General features: G+C 70.2%; 1 protein-coding gene across 1 annotated transcript in view; it reads right to left on the reverse strand.

Moving 5' to 3' along the window:
• CROCC2 (ciliary rootlet coiled-coil, rootletin family member 2) overlaps window positions 1-17,861 on the reverse strand; it is a 45,958-nt gene that overhangs the window by 5,886 nt on the left and 22,211 nt on the right. The window contains 13 exon segments of the mRNA XM_054570426.1: window positions 5,381-5,523; window positions 6,022-6,139; window positions 6,752-6,829; window positions 6,831-6,937; window positions 7,101-7,365; window positions 8,703-8,870; window positions 9,386-9,545; window positions 10,005-10,180; window positions 12,826-12,969; window positions 14,417-14,518; window positions 15,104-15,247; window positions 15,847-16,016; window positions 16,353-16,480. Of these exon segments, the coding sequence (XP_054426401.1) occupies window positions 5,381-5,523; window positions 6,022-6,139; window positions 6,752-6,829; window positions 6,831-6,937; window positions 7,101-7,365; window positions 8,703-8,870; window positions 9,386-9,545; window positions 10,005-10,180; window positions 12,826-12,969; window positions 14,417-14,518; window positions 15,104-15,247; window positions 15,847-16,016; window positions 16,353-16,480 (1,903 nt within the window).

The raw sequence follows: 17,861 nt of genomic DNA on the forward strand, positions 1-17,861 counted from the left end.
GGCCTCAGCCAGCAGCCAGCCTGGTGCCTCTCAGCCACTGGGCGACGCAGGTCCACCCACCCGTCGCCGGTTCCACCCTCCAGTCTGTCCCAGGACACAGCGAGCCCCGGACGGCTCACACAGAACGGGGTGGAGTCCCCCACGTTACACGGTGGCATTCGGTGGCCCAGATGGGAGCCCAAGGCCTGGCGCCAGCTGGTGACGGCTGAACGCCTCTGGACCCTGCCCCAGTGCGCCGGCCTCTCTGCCCGGCCTGCGGAGCGGCTCCCGTCCCGCCGCGGCCACCCCGGCGCCAGATCCGTCGCAGCCCTCTATTCTTCCCTGCGCGCTCGGCGATCGGCTGCCCCGCTTCCCCCAGAATGCACGGGCCAAACCCAACCAAGAAGCACGAGCAACCGCAAACACCTGGCAAACCAGGAGCAGGAGCCCCGCTCCTTTCAGGAGTTGACCTGGACCTGCGCGGCCCGGGCCACGCCTCCTAACCGGCAGGACTGTGTGGTGACATAGGGAGGCACCACGTGGAACCAGGCTCTAGAAAAACCACCCTTGAATTAAAGAAGAAACAAACACGAAACTGCTACAAAATGGCTAACAAGGAAAAGAATCCACATGGGAAGCCATGGTTCCCACAGCAACCACCACCAGGGAGAACGCGGCAACGCTGGATGCTCGCTAGGGACCGTCGGGACGTGAACACGCCCCTTACTCGACGTCAGAAATCAGAAGGACGGGCAACGGCCCAGAGAGGGCGTTAATAGAGAGAAAAGCTGGGATGGATAATGGGGCAAAACTGAGAGAAGCGGCAACAGTGGGGTCTTCGGAAAGACCAGTACAAGAGATGAGCCGTCGGCAAGTCAGACAAGGAGACAGGACCGGAACCTCCGACACCCAGGCAGACGCGGGCCCGCGGCAGCTCTGACCAGGCACCGCGGCGACAGCAGCCAGCACGCGTGCCTGAGAGACGCCCGGTGGGCGCCGGCCGAGGGGAAACAGCCAACCCGACGGGAGACCTGGAGAGGAGCCGAGAAAGGGCGAACCCGGGTTTAAGGGGGGGCGGGGTTTGCAGGTAAGTTCAGCCCAACCTTGTGCAAAGCTCAGCCCCGGCTGGTGTGGCCCGGTGGACGGCGCGCCGGCCTGCGAACCAAAGGGTCGATCCCCAGTCGGGGCCCAGGCCTGGGTTGTGGGCCAGGCCCCCAGAGGGGGGCGCGCGAGAGGCAACCGCACAGGGATGTTTCTCTCCCTCTCTTTCTCATTCCCTTCTCTAAAAATAAATAAAATCTTAAAAAAAAATCAAATACAATGCTTAACACTCAGGCTATTCGAATTAATCCAGGTGACAGAAAAAGATGGAAAGCTTATGAATTCATTAAATGAAGATAAAATGATCGTAATAAAAAAGGCTGATAAAGGGAACACTCCAGAGAAGTACAGATACAGACGTTTTTGACAAAACACTGGCCATCAGCTTCGCAGCCCCTGCCGGCGAGCGTGCGCCTGGAGGGCTGGGGGCTCCCCGGCTTCGCTCCTGGGGCCTGGACTCAGCTCAGCCCAGGCCTGGGGAGCCTTGTGGGGAGAGGCGGGGGCGGGGCTGGCACTGGGGCAAGTCCAGGCTCCAGGAGGTCCCTGTGCCCTGGCTCCGCATCAGGGTCATGGCGAGGGGGTTGGGGGGACGCGGGCTGGGTCCTCACGCCCTGGGCTCCCTCAGCGTTGTTGGTCTAGTGGATCCCCAGGGAAGCCCTGGAAACGGGAGGGATTTGCTCTCAAACAAGAATCTCACTGTTTGCATAGCACAGCCTGCCATTTAATTAGAAAAATATGTTTTTAATTAACTTTCTCTGGACAAACACGTTGGCTTATGTGAAACGGAGAAACACCCAGCCCACGACGTGGAAGTCGCCGCGCAGCACGCGGACCTGCTGTGGCTCAGGGCGCGGGAGGGCCCGGCAGCGTCCACGCCACCCACCCGGGCCTGCGCTCGCTGTCCGTCCACCGGGCCTGCGGCTGCCGGGGCCGCAGGCCAGTCTCCACCCCCTCGCACGCCCACCGCAATGGCCAGCAGGTTACAAAACTCGGGAAAACGTCCCTCAGAGCCGGAGACCAGACCTCCGAGGGCTCCTGTGAGACAGAGTAGATGGAACCAACCCGCCTAAAAAAAGAGAAATGGTAATTTCTCCAGAGTTCTAGAAAAGTCTGACATGAATGATACTGACAGATTTTAGTGCACACACTTCACTAAAAAATGGAATGAATTCTTGATCAAGCAGAAACACGTGCACGGGCACAGAGGATCTGAACAGCACCCAGAGGAGCCCACAGCACCCACGTGCGAGGACCCCCAAGTGGGAACCCCCAGTCCCCCAGGACCCTGGCTCCAGGGCCAGGCGGAGGGGGCTGCCGGGTGTGCAGGAGGGGCCTCCGGGCCGCGCCCCCCGCATTCCGGGGACAGGACAGCTGGTCCCCGCGGCCCCCGGGGGCCTTTCCCTCTGCCTTCCGTTTAGGTCTCAAGTGTCTGAACAGGGTCACATGGAGGGCCGGGGGGCTCGGCTCCACGGCCGGTGTGAGCTAGGCCAGACCCCCGCAGAGCCGTGCACAGGAGAGAACCACAGCACGCGTGGCGATCGACTGTGGCTCACGAGACCCAGGCGGCCTGAGGAACCAGAGCCGAGGGTCCGCAACGGGCACAGGCCGGGGGTGGGGGAGCGTGGAGCGCGAGAGGAGGGGCCCACGTGAGGAGAGGCTGACTGACGTCCTCCAGGGGCGGCCGGGGCGGGAGCCAGGCCGCGCGTCGCGGATGAAGACGCGCGCACAGCCACGCAGGGTCCGCGGGCCCGGGATGAAGACCCTCGACTCCGCAGGCCCTGCTGGGGTGGGGGCGGGGCGGGGCTCAAGGCCAGGAAGGAGGACGGGCCCAGGGAGCGGCGCGGGGCTGCCGCGGATGTCAGGGCCGATGGGCACGGGGCGTGCGGCGGCGGGGCGCCGACCGAGGGGGAAGAGCTCGCAGGGACCGAGCCACGATTCTGCGGCCCAGCGGGCTCACCAAGCGCAGGCACGGACGGCGCAGACGACAGCGCGGGTCGGTGCTGAGGCGGCGTCTTTGAATTTCAACGATAAATGGGTGTCCTGGCTTCCACTCTGGAAGCCGCACTTCAAATCACCTACCACATCCCCCGTTTCTGGGATCAGCCGGGACCGAGGTCAGCGGGCGAACACCCGACCTGATACCTGAGGGCAGACAGGCGCCCCACCCCGCAGAGGCGGGGTGCCCGCGGCTCGCCCGCAGCACCGGTGCCCACAGGGGGTCTGTGGCCGCGCTGGGCACGTCACTGCAGCCGGGCAGTGGGCAGTTCGCAGGGGCTGGGACCGCGGGCCCTGATGTCCCCCTGTGGTGGCGTCTGATCACGTGGCAACAGGGCTGGCAGCCGCAACGGAGGCTGGTGATTAGCCACCAGGGGACCGGCCAGGTGGGCACCTGAGGTCGGGGCTGTGCGCTCTGGGGGAGGGCCCATGAGGAGGCCCAGCCAGGGACTGGGAGAAGCTTCTGGAAGCTGCTCCGTCCTCGGCGGATGGCTGGGAAACGGGACTTTGGTCCCAGGGTTGCAGGGAGCTAGACCCCCCACACACACACACCACCCACGCGCGACCCCGGCCTGCGGGACCGGGGGTACTCGATCAGGGTTCCATCCGCCTCTGCGGCGGAGCCGGGATGTGTCAAGCGGAGGCTCCGGCAGGCGCTGCAGGGACCTGTCGGTCCCAGGCGGGCAGGGGGGCAGGCAGATGTGCGCACGGGGCCCCCAGTGCGCAGGGGCAGAACCTGGCAGCGCGGGGCGGGGGGCCCGGGCGCAGGAAGGGGTCCCAGCGGCCACCCGCAGCCCCTGAGCCCAGCATGTCATCGCTGCCACACTTGCTGCCGCCACGCTCCCCTGCCCCCGACACCAGGGAAGGGGGGGCGGGCACCAGAGGGAAGGGGAGAGCGGGCGACCTACATCAAGGACAAAATGGAGGTCGTGAGGAGGTGAGGGGGCAGCAGGCGTCCTGTCAACAAGGGACAGCAGAGCAAACAAGCCCCCACGAGGGTCGCACGTGGGACGAGCTCTCCCGGGAGAGGCAAGGACGTGGAGGCGGAGCCGAGAGGCAGCCAGGCCAGCGGAAGGTGGGCGAGGGGGCGGGAAGGGCGGGCGGAGGGTGGCCCGGTCTGGTGACAGGGGACCCAGGGGACCGTGGGTGCGGGGCCCCGAGGCCCCGGACCCGGCAGCGCTCGGCAGCGAGGCTCTGAATTCCAAAGAGCAGCTGTCGGACTCTCCAGGTCAAGTGCCCGCGGAGACACGAGACGGTGCCGGGAAGGGCGGGCGCAGGGGGAGGCTCGGTGGTCGCTTGGAGCCGGGGCCCCAGGAGACAGGCCCCCAGGAGACAGGCCCCGTGTCGCGTGCCTGAGCGCCGTCTGTGTGACGGTCCACGCAGCAGGTGTAGCTCAGCTTTATTTTCAAATGTGCCCGGAGCGCGTGCACGCGAACACACGTGGAACATACGTGAACACACGTGGACCGTCGGGGTGGGTGGGGACATACGGAGGCCCCGCCGCCCCCATTTCTCAGGCCCACGCCTCACGAGTCCTGCCGCCCCCCAGCCCGGCCCCGGGCCCTGGGCCTGTCCCCCACCTCGGCCCACCGCCCCAGCAGCTTCGGACACAGGGGTTTTGGACAGAAACGGCCTTTCGCCTCACAGGCCTCTCCTGAGCTCTGCCTGCGCCCACCCCCGCAGGGCCGTCCCCTCCTCCCTCGCCCATGTGGGACGTCGCTGGTTCACTGGGGTCCTCCTCATGCGGCCCGGAGACGGCGCGGACGAGCAGCTCCCTGCGCCCCTGGGGCCCAGAGCCGGCGTCCCGGCCCGTGTCCCGCGCGGCGCCCCCGCCCGCCTGCCGCCTCGGCCTTGGCCTTCCCGCGGGGCCCCCCAGGCCAGTGCTCCGGACCCAAGCACACTGTCCTCCGCGCGGCCGAGGTCCTCGGAGCCTCAGCCTTCTCAGCCGGGGCTGGGCAGGGACGGGGCGGCTGAGGCCAGGCCCCTCACCCAGCTGGCCCCTCTGGGCCCAGTCCCCTCGCCCGGACCCTGCGGGCCCCGAGCCACCTTCCCAGAACAGCGCCCACACTGGGGACATTGACTGAGCTCCTGATGTGCAACCTCCTTCCACGGGTGAGGGATGTGGGATCAAAAGCGGTCCCACGGCGGGGCCGGGGTCCGCGCTGCGCTGGCCTCACCGCCAGGCCAAGTCGCTCCGCCCGGGACTCGGCTTCCCCTTCGGCACCGCCAGGGCCAGGGCCCCTCCGGGCCCCCCCAACTCAGGGCCCTCCCTGCCGGCCCTCCCTGCCCTGGGCGTGGGCCCCACCTGCAGCTGCCTCCGGTCCTGGCCGGCGGCCCGCGCGCTCGCCCGGTGCTCCGCCTGCAGCCTCTGCAGCGCCTCCTCCTGCGGGGCCCGCGGGGCCCGCGCGGCCCACGCGCTGCCCGCCTCCGCCTCCGCCTGGCGCCGGCCTGCGCGGCGAGAGGGTGGCTCTCCTGACTCCGAGGTCTAGGGGCTGCCGCACAGGCGCAGGGTGGGGGGTGGTCATCCCTTTCCAGCACACAGGCCGGGAAACAGCGCCTGGCCCCCAGACGGACGGGGCCGAGGCTCCCGCCGACGCTCGCTGCGCCTCCCTCTGAGCCCAAGGCACTGGGGCAGGTCAGGCCCCTCCTCTGCCCCCCCCAGGCCCCCCACCGGCCCACCCTTCTCTCGGGCCCCCTTTTTTTCCCAGACATGGCCTGGGCCCGGCCCCTGTGGGACCCACTACTGGGGACAGAACAGAGATGCAGTTGGGGTGGGCCCTGTGTGTGCGGAGAAGCCTCCGAGGGCAGGAAGAGCAGGGGCCGGCAGGTGGGGGGCCTCCCGCGGTCTCTGGGCAGTGTCCCCCCAGCTCGGTGGGGTGCTGGCTTGGGCGCTGGCCCGGGGCCGGCGCTCCGGGGAACCCCGGGGCCGGTGGGGATGGCGCTCACCCTCCGCCTGGGCCGGCGCCCGGTGCCGCCGCCCCACGTGGCCCTGGGCTCGGGCACGCTCGCTCTGCGCCTCTCCCAGCAGGCCTCTCCGGCTGGCCGCCTCGGAGCGCCAGGTGTCCTGGGAGGAGGGCACGGTCAGCAGGCCGCCGGCAGGAGCGGAGGGCCAAGGTGTCCGGTGAGAGGCCCTGGGGTTTGGGGATCTGGTGGGCAGCCCAGGGGTACTCAGCAGAGGCCCTGGGAGGGTGCGGAGGGGCCAGAGTGGGGGCTGGGCCCATGCGTCCGGGTCTGGGGTGCGGACACAGAGCCAGGGAGCAGGGTGTGGTGGCTGGTGGCGGCCCACAGCTTATGGGGCCAAGTTGCCCTTCAGGGGCTGCCCGCGGGGGCCCGCCTGGGGGAGCTCTGAGGCAGAAGGACAGAGAGCGCGAGTGAGCCGCGCCGGGAGCTTGGTCCCGCGGGAGCAGCCGCCGGGGACTCTCTGCAGGTGGCCCGGCCGGCACCCCTGGGAGCGGCGCCGGGGATGGTGGTGCCCCCGCGAGGCTGGCTCCGGGGCCTCTGCCTGGGGGTGGAGGGGTGCGGCTTCGAGGGACCATTGGCGTCTGTCACGCAAGGGACGGCCTGGCTGCTGAGGGCCCTGGTGACCCGCGGGGCCCTGCAGGGGCGCGGCAGACCTGGGCCGGACGCACAGGCGGACAGCACCCGGGGCCCCGGGCAGGGCCTCCCGCCCCCTTACCCGCTCCCGCCGGGTGTCCCGCAGCTTCTGCACCAGGTCCCTCAGGGCCTGCTGCGAGGAGGCCATGTGCACCGCCTGCCTGGCCAAGGTGCCCCGGGGCGGGCGAGGGCCCTCGGGCTGGAGAGCAGGACCGGGCCGGGCGGCTGGCGTGGTGCCGCCCAGAGCAACCCTGGGAGCCACCCGAGCCTGTGGGCCAGTGAGGGCTGAGGGGCGGCACTTGCTGATACCGAAGGCACCCTGTGCCCCCCGCCCCCCATGGGGAGCTGTGGCCCCTGGCTGTGCGGCCGCGGTGGCCCAGGCAGGTGGCAGAGCTGGGAGAGGTGTCCCCGAAGCCCCCGAGGACGCTGACCTGGGAGGGGGGAGCTGGGCCGCGCGGGGCCCACGGAGGGGCTCTGGACCCAGAGCCCCAGCTTCCGGCGCAGCGTGGTCCACGGCCAGCCCCGCTGGGGCTGCGCGGCCCGCCAGGCGCCCTCGGCCCGGGCCTGCGCCTGCTGCAGCTCAGCCCGCAGCGTCCGCTCGGCCCCCTGGCTCTCGCGGAGGCGCACCTCCCGCTGCTGGGCCCGGGCCTCCGCCACAGCCTCCACCTCCGCCAGCGTCCGCTGCAGCCTCGGGACCTGCGGCCGGGCCGGGGTGGGGGTGGGGGACACTCAGATGGAGGCTGAACACGGGGTGGAGGGGCCTCTGAACACTCGCCCCGGGCCTCTCGCCTCAGCCCCTCCCGGCACCTCACAGACGGGGGACCTGGGCCTGCTTTCCCGCCCACCTTTGGCAGCGGGGACGCACAGGGGTCCCCAGGGAAAGGACACCCCAGGGCCGCAGAGCACGCCCCGGCAGGCAACCTCCTGAACGCGGGGCCAGACAGGTCCACGGCCCACACTTGCCTGCCTGCTCATGGCCTGGGGTAGCAAAGGCTGGGTCAGCGTCACCCTGAGACCGGGGCTGGGACCTCAGGGCGCCGGACAGCCTACCACAGGCTTCCCGGCAGGTAACACCGAGATACACGAACATTGTCGCCCCACCCTCAGTGCGCGCGGGCGGGGGCGCCGCGGGGTGTGGGTGGCTTCTCCTGACGCCGCCTCTGAGGGCCCGGCCCAGGCGAGAGGGGCCGGCCCTTCCCCCATGTCCCTCGGCTGCCACCCGTCCCCTCACTTCCAGTTAGGCCACCTGTCTGCGGCTGCAGACCCCGGTCAGAGCCTGTGTCCCCAGCCCTCCACTCGCACGAGGCGAGTGACCAGGGCCATGGACGGGGACCCTTCTGCCCCGGGAGGGGAGTACGGCCGGGGGAAGGGGCAGCCGGGCCCCAGCGCAGGCCCGGGCGCCCTCGCCTGTGAGCCTGGGGGCAGGAGGCCGGCAGGGCAGGGGCCTCGTCATCGCCCTCCCTGGGCGGCCGCACCGTGAGGACCCCATTCACAGCTGGCGGTGAGGGGCCGCGGGGTCGCGCAGGGGTCGTGTGGGCCAAGGGAGGTGAACCCCTGTTTCTGGGTGTGGCAGGTGCTTGACAACCGCCGCGCGGGCACAGCGTTGGGCCTGAACGGCACCCCCCTCGCGGGCTGAGGCCGGGCCTCCTCAGGCTGTGCGTGTGGCGGGGTCCCAGGCCGCCGGGCCACATGTAGCCCCGCCCGGCGGCAGCAGGACCTGAGGGTGGGGCCTGGGGCTGCGTGTGCCGGCGTGGGGGGCTCACGGGACACGCGTGCCTGTGTGCGCCCGGCCCGGGGCGTGCGGACGCGTGTGCAGGCGTGGCTGCGGGCGTGAGCTCAGAGGCCTGAACCTCGTGGGGGACTGGTCTTTTTGCAGGGCCCCTGGCCTGTCCCTGGACTCAGAACTCTCTTTGCTGGGGGCGCCTCTGTCCTTTACTGAAACTCGGGCACCTGTCCAGGGTCCCGTGGAGGGCGAGAGCGAGCCCCAGGGGTGTCGGACCTCTGCCGCCCGCGCGGGGCTCCGGGGCCTCTACCTGCATCCGGGCGCCCTCCCGGGCAGCCTCCGCCTCGGCCGCCCGCCTCTGCCGCTCCAGGGCCTCGCGCCGGCCCTGCCGCCGCCGCCAGGCGTCCTGTGCCCATTGGGCCTGCAGCCGGAGCACCTCCTGGCTCTTCCGCTGGTTCTCGGCCTCCAGCGCCTTCACCTGGCGGGGGAGGGGGCGCACCGATGGGGGCCCGGCAGCCCCCTGGACCCCTGCCTCTGCCCACGCGTCCTCCCTCCCGGCAGCTCCCTGCACGCGGGTCGGGCTCCCTCCGGCTCTGTCCAGGGCTCCATGTGGCGCCCTTGGCTCTGGCCCCCAGGCACTCCGGGGTCCCCCGGCACCTCCTCCCAGGGCCAGGGCCCTGTGGAGCGCGGAGCCGACCCCAGCCGAGTGCCCCAGGTGAGCGCCAGCCTCAGGGCCCCCGGACGGCGCCAGGCCTGCCATTCCCCCGCCCCCTCCCAGGGGGGCCTGTGCGCCGGGGCGGAGCCGAGCTGCGCGCTGCGCCCTCGGCCTGGACTCCCACCCTTGCGGTCCCTGAGCCTCAGCCTGAGGTTTAGGCTGTTGGATTTGGGGCTTGTCGTCTGTGCCCTATGGGGTGGGGGTGGGCGTGGGCCCCCCCAGGGACTGTGTGAGTCCGAGCAGCCCAGGGGCCCTGGCGGGGCCACAGGCTCGCGCACCTGCCTGCGGAGCCCCTGCAGCTGCCGGCGGGCGTCTGACTGGGCCCGCTCCGCCTGCCGAAGGCTGGCCCGCAGCTCGCCCGCCTCCTTCTGGGCCGCGGCCCGGGCCTCCTCCAGGACCAGCACCGTGTGCTCCTTCTCCTCCTTGGAGCGCTGAAACCTGGGCGGGGCGTCGCGGGCTGGGGCTGTCCCGTGGCTGCGATCAGGCCGCCCCACGGGCTCCCGCCTCATTCCACAGACACGCCCCGTGACGCCCAGAGCCCAGCCTCCTCCGGCTGCCCGCCCCCTTCAGGGCACCGTGGGTCTAAGGGCCCGGCAGCCCTGGCTCCTCTCTCCTCTCCCCACCACTCCCCTCGCTCCAGCCCTCGGGGCGTCGCCTGCTGGCCCCTGAGGCCTGTCTCTCCTGCTGGGTGGGCCCTCCCTGAGCGCAGGGACAGGCCCTTCTGTGTCCTGGCCTCCTCTCCCACGGCCAGCAAAGCCGCCCCTCTGGGTCTGTGGGCTGTGTCCACCTGCCGCCGCCGGGCCCAGCTCAGCGGCACCCCTGCTGTCCTGCCAGGGCCCGGGGGTGGGGTGCGGCCGTGGGGCGGGAGGGCGCAGCCCCGTGCGGTGGAGGCCGTACCTGGCCTTCTCCTGCTCAGCCCTGTGCACGGCGGCCTGCAACTCCGCGTTGGACCGCTGCAGCACGTCCTTCTCGAGGGCCTCGGCGCTCAGCGCCCGGTGGGCCTCCTCGGCCTCCCTGCGCAGCATGGCCAGCGCCTCCTGGGCCTCCCGCAGCTGTGCCTGCAGCCGCTCGGCCTGGGGAGAAACGGGCAGCTGCGGGGAGCGGGGCCGGCCGATGCGGGGCCAGGAGCCATGGGTCATGCCGGCACAGGCACACGTGGCCTCGGCTCTGGTCTGCAGCCAGCCCGGCTTTGCCGACCTGTGGTCACCTCCCCCGCGGCCACTGAGGCTGCAGGACGGCTCACCAGGGCCAGCCCCAGAGCCCAGGCGGGGTCACCTGCCCGGACCCCAGGGCTGCGGGCCGCCGGTCGGCATGGCGCCCGGGCCCCTGTCTGCCCGGTGCCCGGGGGCAGCCCTGGTCCCTCCTGGGAAGGGAGCCGGGAGGGCGGGTCTCTGGTCTCCTGGGACTCCTCTGCCTGTGCCAGGGCCCACCTGGGCCCGGCTGTGCTGCGGGTGGGCAGGGAGCTCGCCTGTCACGTGAGCTCGGCCGGGAGCGTGCAAGTGCGGGCCCCGAACCGGTCCAGCCCGCACCCCAGGAGGTGACCCAGGGCGAACGGAGGCTGCAGGTGTGAGCTCACACAGGCTGGCTCCGGGCCCGGAGTGGGACACCCCTGGAGCCGGGCCCCAACGTGGGGGCTTCCAGGAGGAGCCTACTGACACCGACGTGTGGGTGGGGGTCAGGGGTCCTGCTCCCCCTGGGCCCAGCCCCCGCATGGCGGGCTGGGGGAGAGCGCAGGCCTGGGCCAAGAGCCCGCCGGCCCCCAGTGCCCGGCTGGGAGTGGGCGTGTGCCGGGGCTCGGCCAGGGCCCCTGGCCTCCCGCCTCGCAGGCTGCCCGTGGCCCTAAGCAGGACCCTGCCGAAGGTTCCGTTCCCGCTTACGTGTCCCTGAGGAGGAGGCCGAGGAGGCCGAGGCGGCTAGCGGGGGCCCGCCGGAGCGGGGAAGCCACAGGAGCTCTGAGCCACGGCAAGGCGCCAGTTTGCCAAGAGCAAACCCCACTTCACTGGCTGCTTCAGTGGGACATTGTCCAGGCCCCCGGCCGGCCTGGCTCCCGCGTCAGCCCGCTGTTATTGTTGTTCTGTTTTGGGGAAGGGCGCGAGCCCCCCCCCCTGCTCCCCGCCCGCCCCCCACATGTGGGAGCCACAAGCCATGCAGAGCATTTTCCGCTGAGCTCAGCAGAATCCGCCCAGAAGGTCAAGGACCAGGGAAAGGGCCGATCCATCACAACAGAGGCTGTTTCCAGTTCCCAGGACAGGGAGATGAAAACAAGCAAAACAAATGCGGCCCCTCCCCCGCGCCCCAGCCTGAGAACAACCATCCCTTTTACAGGAATTTTACAGCCAAATCGCTTAATGTGATTATAATAATTATTTCTTTACTAGAAATTGTATAAACAGCCTCTTTTGAAATCTCCTGCAAGGGGGTGGCTGAGAGCTCTGCGCGGAGGAGGGGCGGGGCATTGGGGGGCCCTGGCCAGCATGCGGCATGTTCGTGCGTGAGCACATGCGAGCACACACGGGTGCTTGGCGTGCATGTGCGGGCACACGGTGTGGTGAGCATGCAGCTGTGCATCTGCATGTGTGTCCATGTGGACACGCAGGCAATACCGCACCCGCAGGCCAGCACATGTGGGGGTGCATGTGCTGCCTGTCGTACACGTGTGTGAACTTCACAGGGTCCATATGCATTTACATGGCGCTCTGACCATACAGGGTCCTATGTGTGTGTGTGTGGCCACTTTTTGTGCACATGTATGTGCATGGGGACACAGTCTCTGTGTGGACAGGGATGTGTGTGCCTGGGTGTGTGGGGTGTGTGTGTGCAGGCTGTGCCGGGGCATGTGTGCACGCCCGCACACGCGTGTGGACTCAGCCAGAGGGCTGGACGTGCCTCCAGTTTAAGGGCTGTGAAAATGTTATGGTTTCCATGGCGACTCTGGCCAGCCTGGCGCCAGCGAGGGCGCTTCCGGGCTCCCCTTGCCCCCCTCGCCCCCGGGCTCCCTGCCCCCCGCCCCCTTCTGGGGGCCCCTCTCCGAGAACCTGAACTTGTGTGCCTCCCCGCTCCTCCCCCCGCGGCCCCCAGTTTTAAAATCTCATTTTGCTTCCCCGTGTGGTCGCTGACCGGCCTGACTTTGAAATCTGTTGAAAGGAGACCTTTCTCTTTGGGGGCCAAAGTAAACAGCCTGTCATGTTAAATCATGCTCTCTTCCTCCGTCCACCCCGCCTGCCCCCCGGTGCCGGGGGGGCGCCCGCTCCTCCCTCCTCCGCGGCCGCCGGGCGTGTGGTGTGCACGCAGGTCAGCGCCGCCTGCCAGCCTTGGCCCGCTGCCCGGGGCGCACGAGCCGCCTGGTCCCTGCGGGCCCCACCTGGGCGCCGCTCGCGCCCCCCGAGCCCGGACCCCACGCCCCCCTGCCCTCCCGCCTCCGGCCGCCCTGAATCCTGCCCAGCTCGCCTCAGGGACACCTCCCCGGGCGGCCTTCCTGCCTGGCTCCACCTGGCCTGGCTGGGGTCCCTGCCCCCCGCCGTCACCCTGCCCGAGGGCGTCCCCACCCAGGACACCATCCCAGGGCTCCCCCTGCCCCGCGGCCCCGGGGCGGCCTCGCCCCACCCCAGCACTTGCCCCGGGGCCCAGGGCTCGCACTGCACGCCGATGGCCCGCTTCGCCCCCGCCCCCGATGGCCACACCTGCCCGCGCCGCCCCCCCCCCCGCCCCGCACCCTCACCTCTCGGCCCGCGTCGCTCCGCTCGGCCGCCAGCCCCCGGAGGCTCTTGCTCAGAGCCGCGGCCTCCCTCTGATGGGCTGCGATGGCCTCCTCGAACTGCGCCTGCAGGGCGCCCAGCTCCGCGGCAGTGCTCATGGCCGTGGCCTGGGGGGCAGCAAGCCGAGGGGGACATCATGCAGCTGCCTGTGGCGTGGCACCAGGCCGCTGGGGGCCGGGGCCGGGCCTGGGTCTCGTCCTGGCCACCGCCCAGGCCACCAGTGCCAGGGCCTGAGGAGACAGTGGGGACAGGTGGGCGCAGGGGCCCCAGCGGGGGGCGCCAGTGGGGAGGGGCGGACCCTGTGCCCCTGTCCCCCGTGCCGTCCTTCTGGGGTCCCAGGCAGCCAGGCCAGGGCAGGGTCCCCCAACCCTGACCCCTTTTCCTGCCTGCAACCTTGTGGCTGGGCCCGCTCGGCTGAGCGGCCAGGGGCAGAAATGGCCGTTTGGCCAACGGGAAGAGGCCCTCCCTCAAGTGACGCCGGGCTTGGGGCTGCTGATTGTGCCCAGGAGCTTGGGGCGGAGCCCCCGCCCTCTTGGGCATGCGGGGCACACGGGGAGCCCCATATCCGGCGGCCCCTGCCCGCCTGTCAGTGTGTCCCTTGACCCCTGAGTCACTCCCTCAGCACCATGGGGCGGCTGGCTGTGCCTCCGGGGGTGGGACATGCCAGGGACCAGGTGAACAGGGGCCTCGGGGTTCACAGTGAAAGGGCAGCTCCGCGCAGAGGTGCCAGGGCCAGAGGGACCCGGGTGGCAGCAGGGGAGACGGGCTGGCCCCTCGAGGCCACGTGGGTGCGGCTGGAGGTGTTGCCGCGCCCCTCAGGGACGGACCTCCCGCCGCCTCGCGGCTGTGCCTCGGAGGACGCGCGCGGCCGCGGGCCCCACCTGCTGGCTGCGCCCCTGAGCTCCCTGTCCCCGCGTCCTGTCTCCCCGCTCTGGCTGCCGCCTCCTGGGAGGGGCCTGCCTCCGCACGGCCGACTTCAGAGAGGGGCTGAGGCCACACGGCCAGCCAGAGGTGGGGACACGGCCATGGGCCCGAGCTGCTACTGCCTGCCTGCCCCAGACACGGCTCCTGAAGGCAGGTCGGGGTCCCGGTGACCCCGGCGATTCCCGAGGTCTCTCCCTGTCACGGGCGCTGCCTCTCCCGGGACCCTACGGGATTCTCCGGGGGTCGGCGTCGGGGGACCATCCCGCTCCGACGGACGCCACCTGCCCGGGCTCGGTTCCTCCCTTGGGGGGGCCCCTCAGCGAGTGGGGCGCCCGGCCGTTATGCTCAGACTGGCGGCTGGGGCCGGCGGGGTGGGGGCCTGGGCCCAGGCTCGGCCCCCTCTGCTGCAGCCCCCCACGCGGCCCAGGCCCTCCCGTCCTGGTGGGGCCCCCGGAGCTGTGGGGGCAGCGACTGGCCCTCTCAGCCTTTCCGTCCCATCAAGAAAGACAGTGCCCCCTCCCAGCAGAAGACCTGGGGACGACCAAGAGAAACCGAGTCTCGGGGGCCGGGGTGGACGGGGACGTGCCCCTGGACCGGGAGGGTCTGGCCAGGCCAGTGCCCAGCGCTCACCTCCGCCTGCTGCTGCCGGTCGTGGGCCTCCTGCTGCGCCCGCTCGGCCCTGCGCAGCCGCTCCTGCAGCAGCCTCCTGCCTGCTTCCTCCTGGGACAGGGCCTGGCAGGACACAGTGTGCGCCCAGCTCCCCACCGGCTCGGGGAGGGGCAGCTCCCCCGACTGTTAAACAAACTGAAGGGCCCCGGCGGGTGCGGCTCCGTGGACGGAGCACCGGCCTGTGAACCAAAGGGCCGCCGATTCGAGTCCCAGCCAGGGCGCAGGCCTGGGCTGCGGGCCAGGTCCCCAGTAGGGGGCGCACGAGAGTCAACCACACATGGATGTGTCTCTCCCTCTCTTTCTTCCTCCCCTTCTCCAAAAGTAAATAAATAAAATCTTAAAACAAAACAAAACTGATGGAGAGGGTACAGCCAGGTGTGTGGGGGTTGATGGAGCCTGTGGAGAGAGGGCCGTGCACGTGTGCGGGCAGCGGGCTGCGTGGTGGAAGAACGGATATTCAGGCGAATGGGGGGCAGTCGAGGACACGGGCGGGCGGGGGATGCCTTCCTCCTGGACTGACGGGGGAGGCCCCCGCACCCCACTGCAGTCGCCTGGAACGGCCGCGCCCATGCAGCCCTCCTGCTGGGCCAGAGGCGGCCCGGCGTGGACGGGGGTGGGGGGGCCCCCCACTGCCTGCGCCCCCGGCACCTGCTGCATCTCACGCTCCCGTTGGAGGAGGTGTCTGTCCCGCTCGTGCCTCAGGCTCTGCGTCTCCTTCTCCAGAGCCTCCGCCCGGGCCTTGCTTTCCGCCGCCACCGCCTTCTCCTCCGCCAGGGACAGACGCAGGGTCTCCTGGGCCAAGACGGGGGGGCTGGCGGTGAGGCCAGCAGGTGCCTGTGGCCCTGAACGAGACCTGGTTCTGGGGCCGCCAGAGCAGGGCAGGTCCCCGGGGGCTGTGCACCCAGCCCACCACGTGCCCCGGGGTCACACAGTGTCACTGAGGCGGGGGCTGCAAAGGGGCCGTCGGGCCCCGGCCTCCGCTCCTCTGTCTGCACAGACCCACAGTCCCCAGGCTTCTCGGGGGCGTCATGGAGGACCAAGCACCCCGGTCACGCGTGAAGCACGAGGACATGCCAGACAGGGCCTGCAGGGGCCTGTGGCTGGGGGTTGGCTCGGACGGCACCGGAGCTCCCGCCAGCCACGCCCTCCGCCTGCAGCCAGGCCAGCTCGTGCCGAGGCTGGTCCCTCCTGTGAGCAAGGGGACCCGGCCACGCTGGCTCAGCCTCGCGGGCCTACTGGCCCGCTGGACCCACTCTGGGCTCCGCCTCGGGGCGTCCCGGCGCCTCTGCCTGCCGGCTGGTCTCCTCGGGCCCCTCCCCTGAGGGCCTGCTGTTCTTTGGGACCTGGAAGGCCCCTGGGAGTGGCCGCAGCTGGTGGCCAGGGAGACAGACCTTCTCTCTCTGGAGCTGGGCGAGGTCCTCGCGGTGGCCCAGCGCCTGGCTCTCCAGGGCCAGCTGTGCGTCCCGCTCCTGCTGTACCACCTGCCGCTGCAGCCGCCCCACATCCCACTCCAGCCTGGTCCCCCGGACCTCCCAGGCGCCTCTCAGCTGCTCCAGCTCCACTGCAAAGCGACAGATGCATCCGGAACTGGCCACCAGGTCCCACGCCCGGGGACCCTCTGCGCCCTGCATGGACCCTCTGTGACAGCCACCTGCTCGGAGGACGCTGCGCCCGGGGGGATGGGCTGAGCAGGGGTGGGAGCTCAGGGGCGGAGCGGGGCCGCCGCGCCGACCCCAGCCTGAGCCGTGAGCCAGAGAGACAGCGGCGGTGGGGCCTGTTCAGCCCCGGGAGCTCCAGGCCGAGGTGGTGCCCCTCCCGGGGGCCGTGCAGTGGGACTGGGCTCCACGGAAGGAGCCCTGCTGGGCCACATAGGGAGAGGCAGAAGCTGCTGGAGCACCTTGCAGGACCTGCCGGGCGCGCCGGGCGCTCTGGGCCTCTCCCTCCAGCTGCTCCTGCTGCGCCTGCAGCTGCTCTACCAGCTGTTGGGCCTCGAAGAGGCTGCTCTCCAGCGCGTCCCGCTGGGCCCTGCGGAGAGCGGTCGGACGGTGGGCCAGTCACCAGCCTGCCAGGCCCAGGCGGGCAGCCAGAGGGTAAGCAGCAGACACGCTCTTCATGTTAAACCTGTGCAAACCGACTGGATGCTACAGGAGAAACCCTTCAGGTGGACTGAAAGCTAAATGCAAAAACAAAGCAACCGAGGAACTCAGAACTACAATAGCAGAAAAAAATACAGAAAGGTATTTTATAATCTTAAGAAAGACACAAAAACCAGAAGACAAAAATAAAGAGGCGGACAGGTCTGAACACACGTCAAGATGGGGGCGGGGCTTTCGTGCAGAAAAGAGTCCACGAACCACGTGAGCAACAAGGCAGAGGCTTGAAGAGGAAACCTGCACAGAGCCTCGGACAGGCCCATGTCCGTCACCCACAAAGAGCTCCTGCCAACCCGGGCCAGAAAGGCAGCTGATCCTACAGACAAACGAGGGAAGTGGCTGTTGCTCACAAAACACCCACACGTGGTTAATAAACCTACGAAACTTGCTCCACCGTATTCATACTCAAGGAGATTAAAAACCACGACCATGTGTCCGATTTGCCGAGAGGTTAGGAGCGTGACACTCTCCTGCGCTAGCTGCATGTGAGGGCCACTCACTCAGGGAGCGGCCTTGCTAGGTCGCCCAGCACCCCACTGCGCCCGCTGAAGGGGGTTGGCCCTGCCACGCCTTCCAGGGCCGCTGGTGGCTGCAGAGCCCAGTGGTCCCGTTTCTCAGGTATCCGGCCTCCCATCCGGTCCCCACCTGGTCAGCGTCCGCGTGCTCCCCACCCCTCTGCCTGGACCGCCGTCCCGCCCCCGGGCCTCCCTGGGAGGGAGGTCTGTGCCGTGCAGAGCCGGCACCTGGAGGCTGGGAGTCTGAGGCGGGTCCGGTCGCTCCCTCCTCGGCAGCCCCAGGGCAGCTCGGCCTACTTTGGCCAGCGCTGGCGAGCGCGGGGGTGCAGGCAGACCCGAGTCCACCTCCCGGGCTGACCAGTACGCCGGCACCCCGTGAACTGAGGGCGTGTCCCCGGGGCCTGGGCCCCCCCCCGCCCCGCCCGGCAGGCCAACCGTGGAGGACGCTGGCCGCCCGCATGCTCCAGGAGCCCGGAGAATGTGGCGGCCCGGCCGCACAGGCCCAGCGAGGTGCCCACGTGCTGCACGGCCAGGCAGCCGAGTTTCAGGACAAGTCCCGAGCACGCCCACCACCAGAAGCTCGGACTGGTGATCCTGAAACGCGGCTTGGCAGGCGTGTGACGCCGTGCGGGGTCCTGGGCCCCGCAGCTGGGACTGAATCGGGGCGGGATCCCAGTTCCAGGAAGCTCTGGCCAGGGCCCGCGACCCCGCGGCAGATGCTGGCCCCCTAGCACGTGG

Source organism: Pteronotus mesoamericanus, unplaced genomic scaffold (genome assembly GCF_021234165.1).
Source record: "Pteronotus mesoamericanus isolate MK-2021 breed Mesoamerican mustached bat unplaced genomic scaffold, CSHL_Meso_final contig_203, whole genome shotgun sequence".
Lineage (NCBI taxonomy): Eukaryota > Metazoa > Chordata > Mammalia > Chiroptera > Mormoopidae > Pteronotus > Pteronotus mesoamericanus.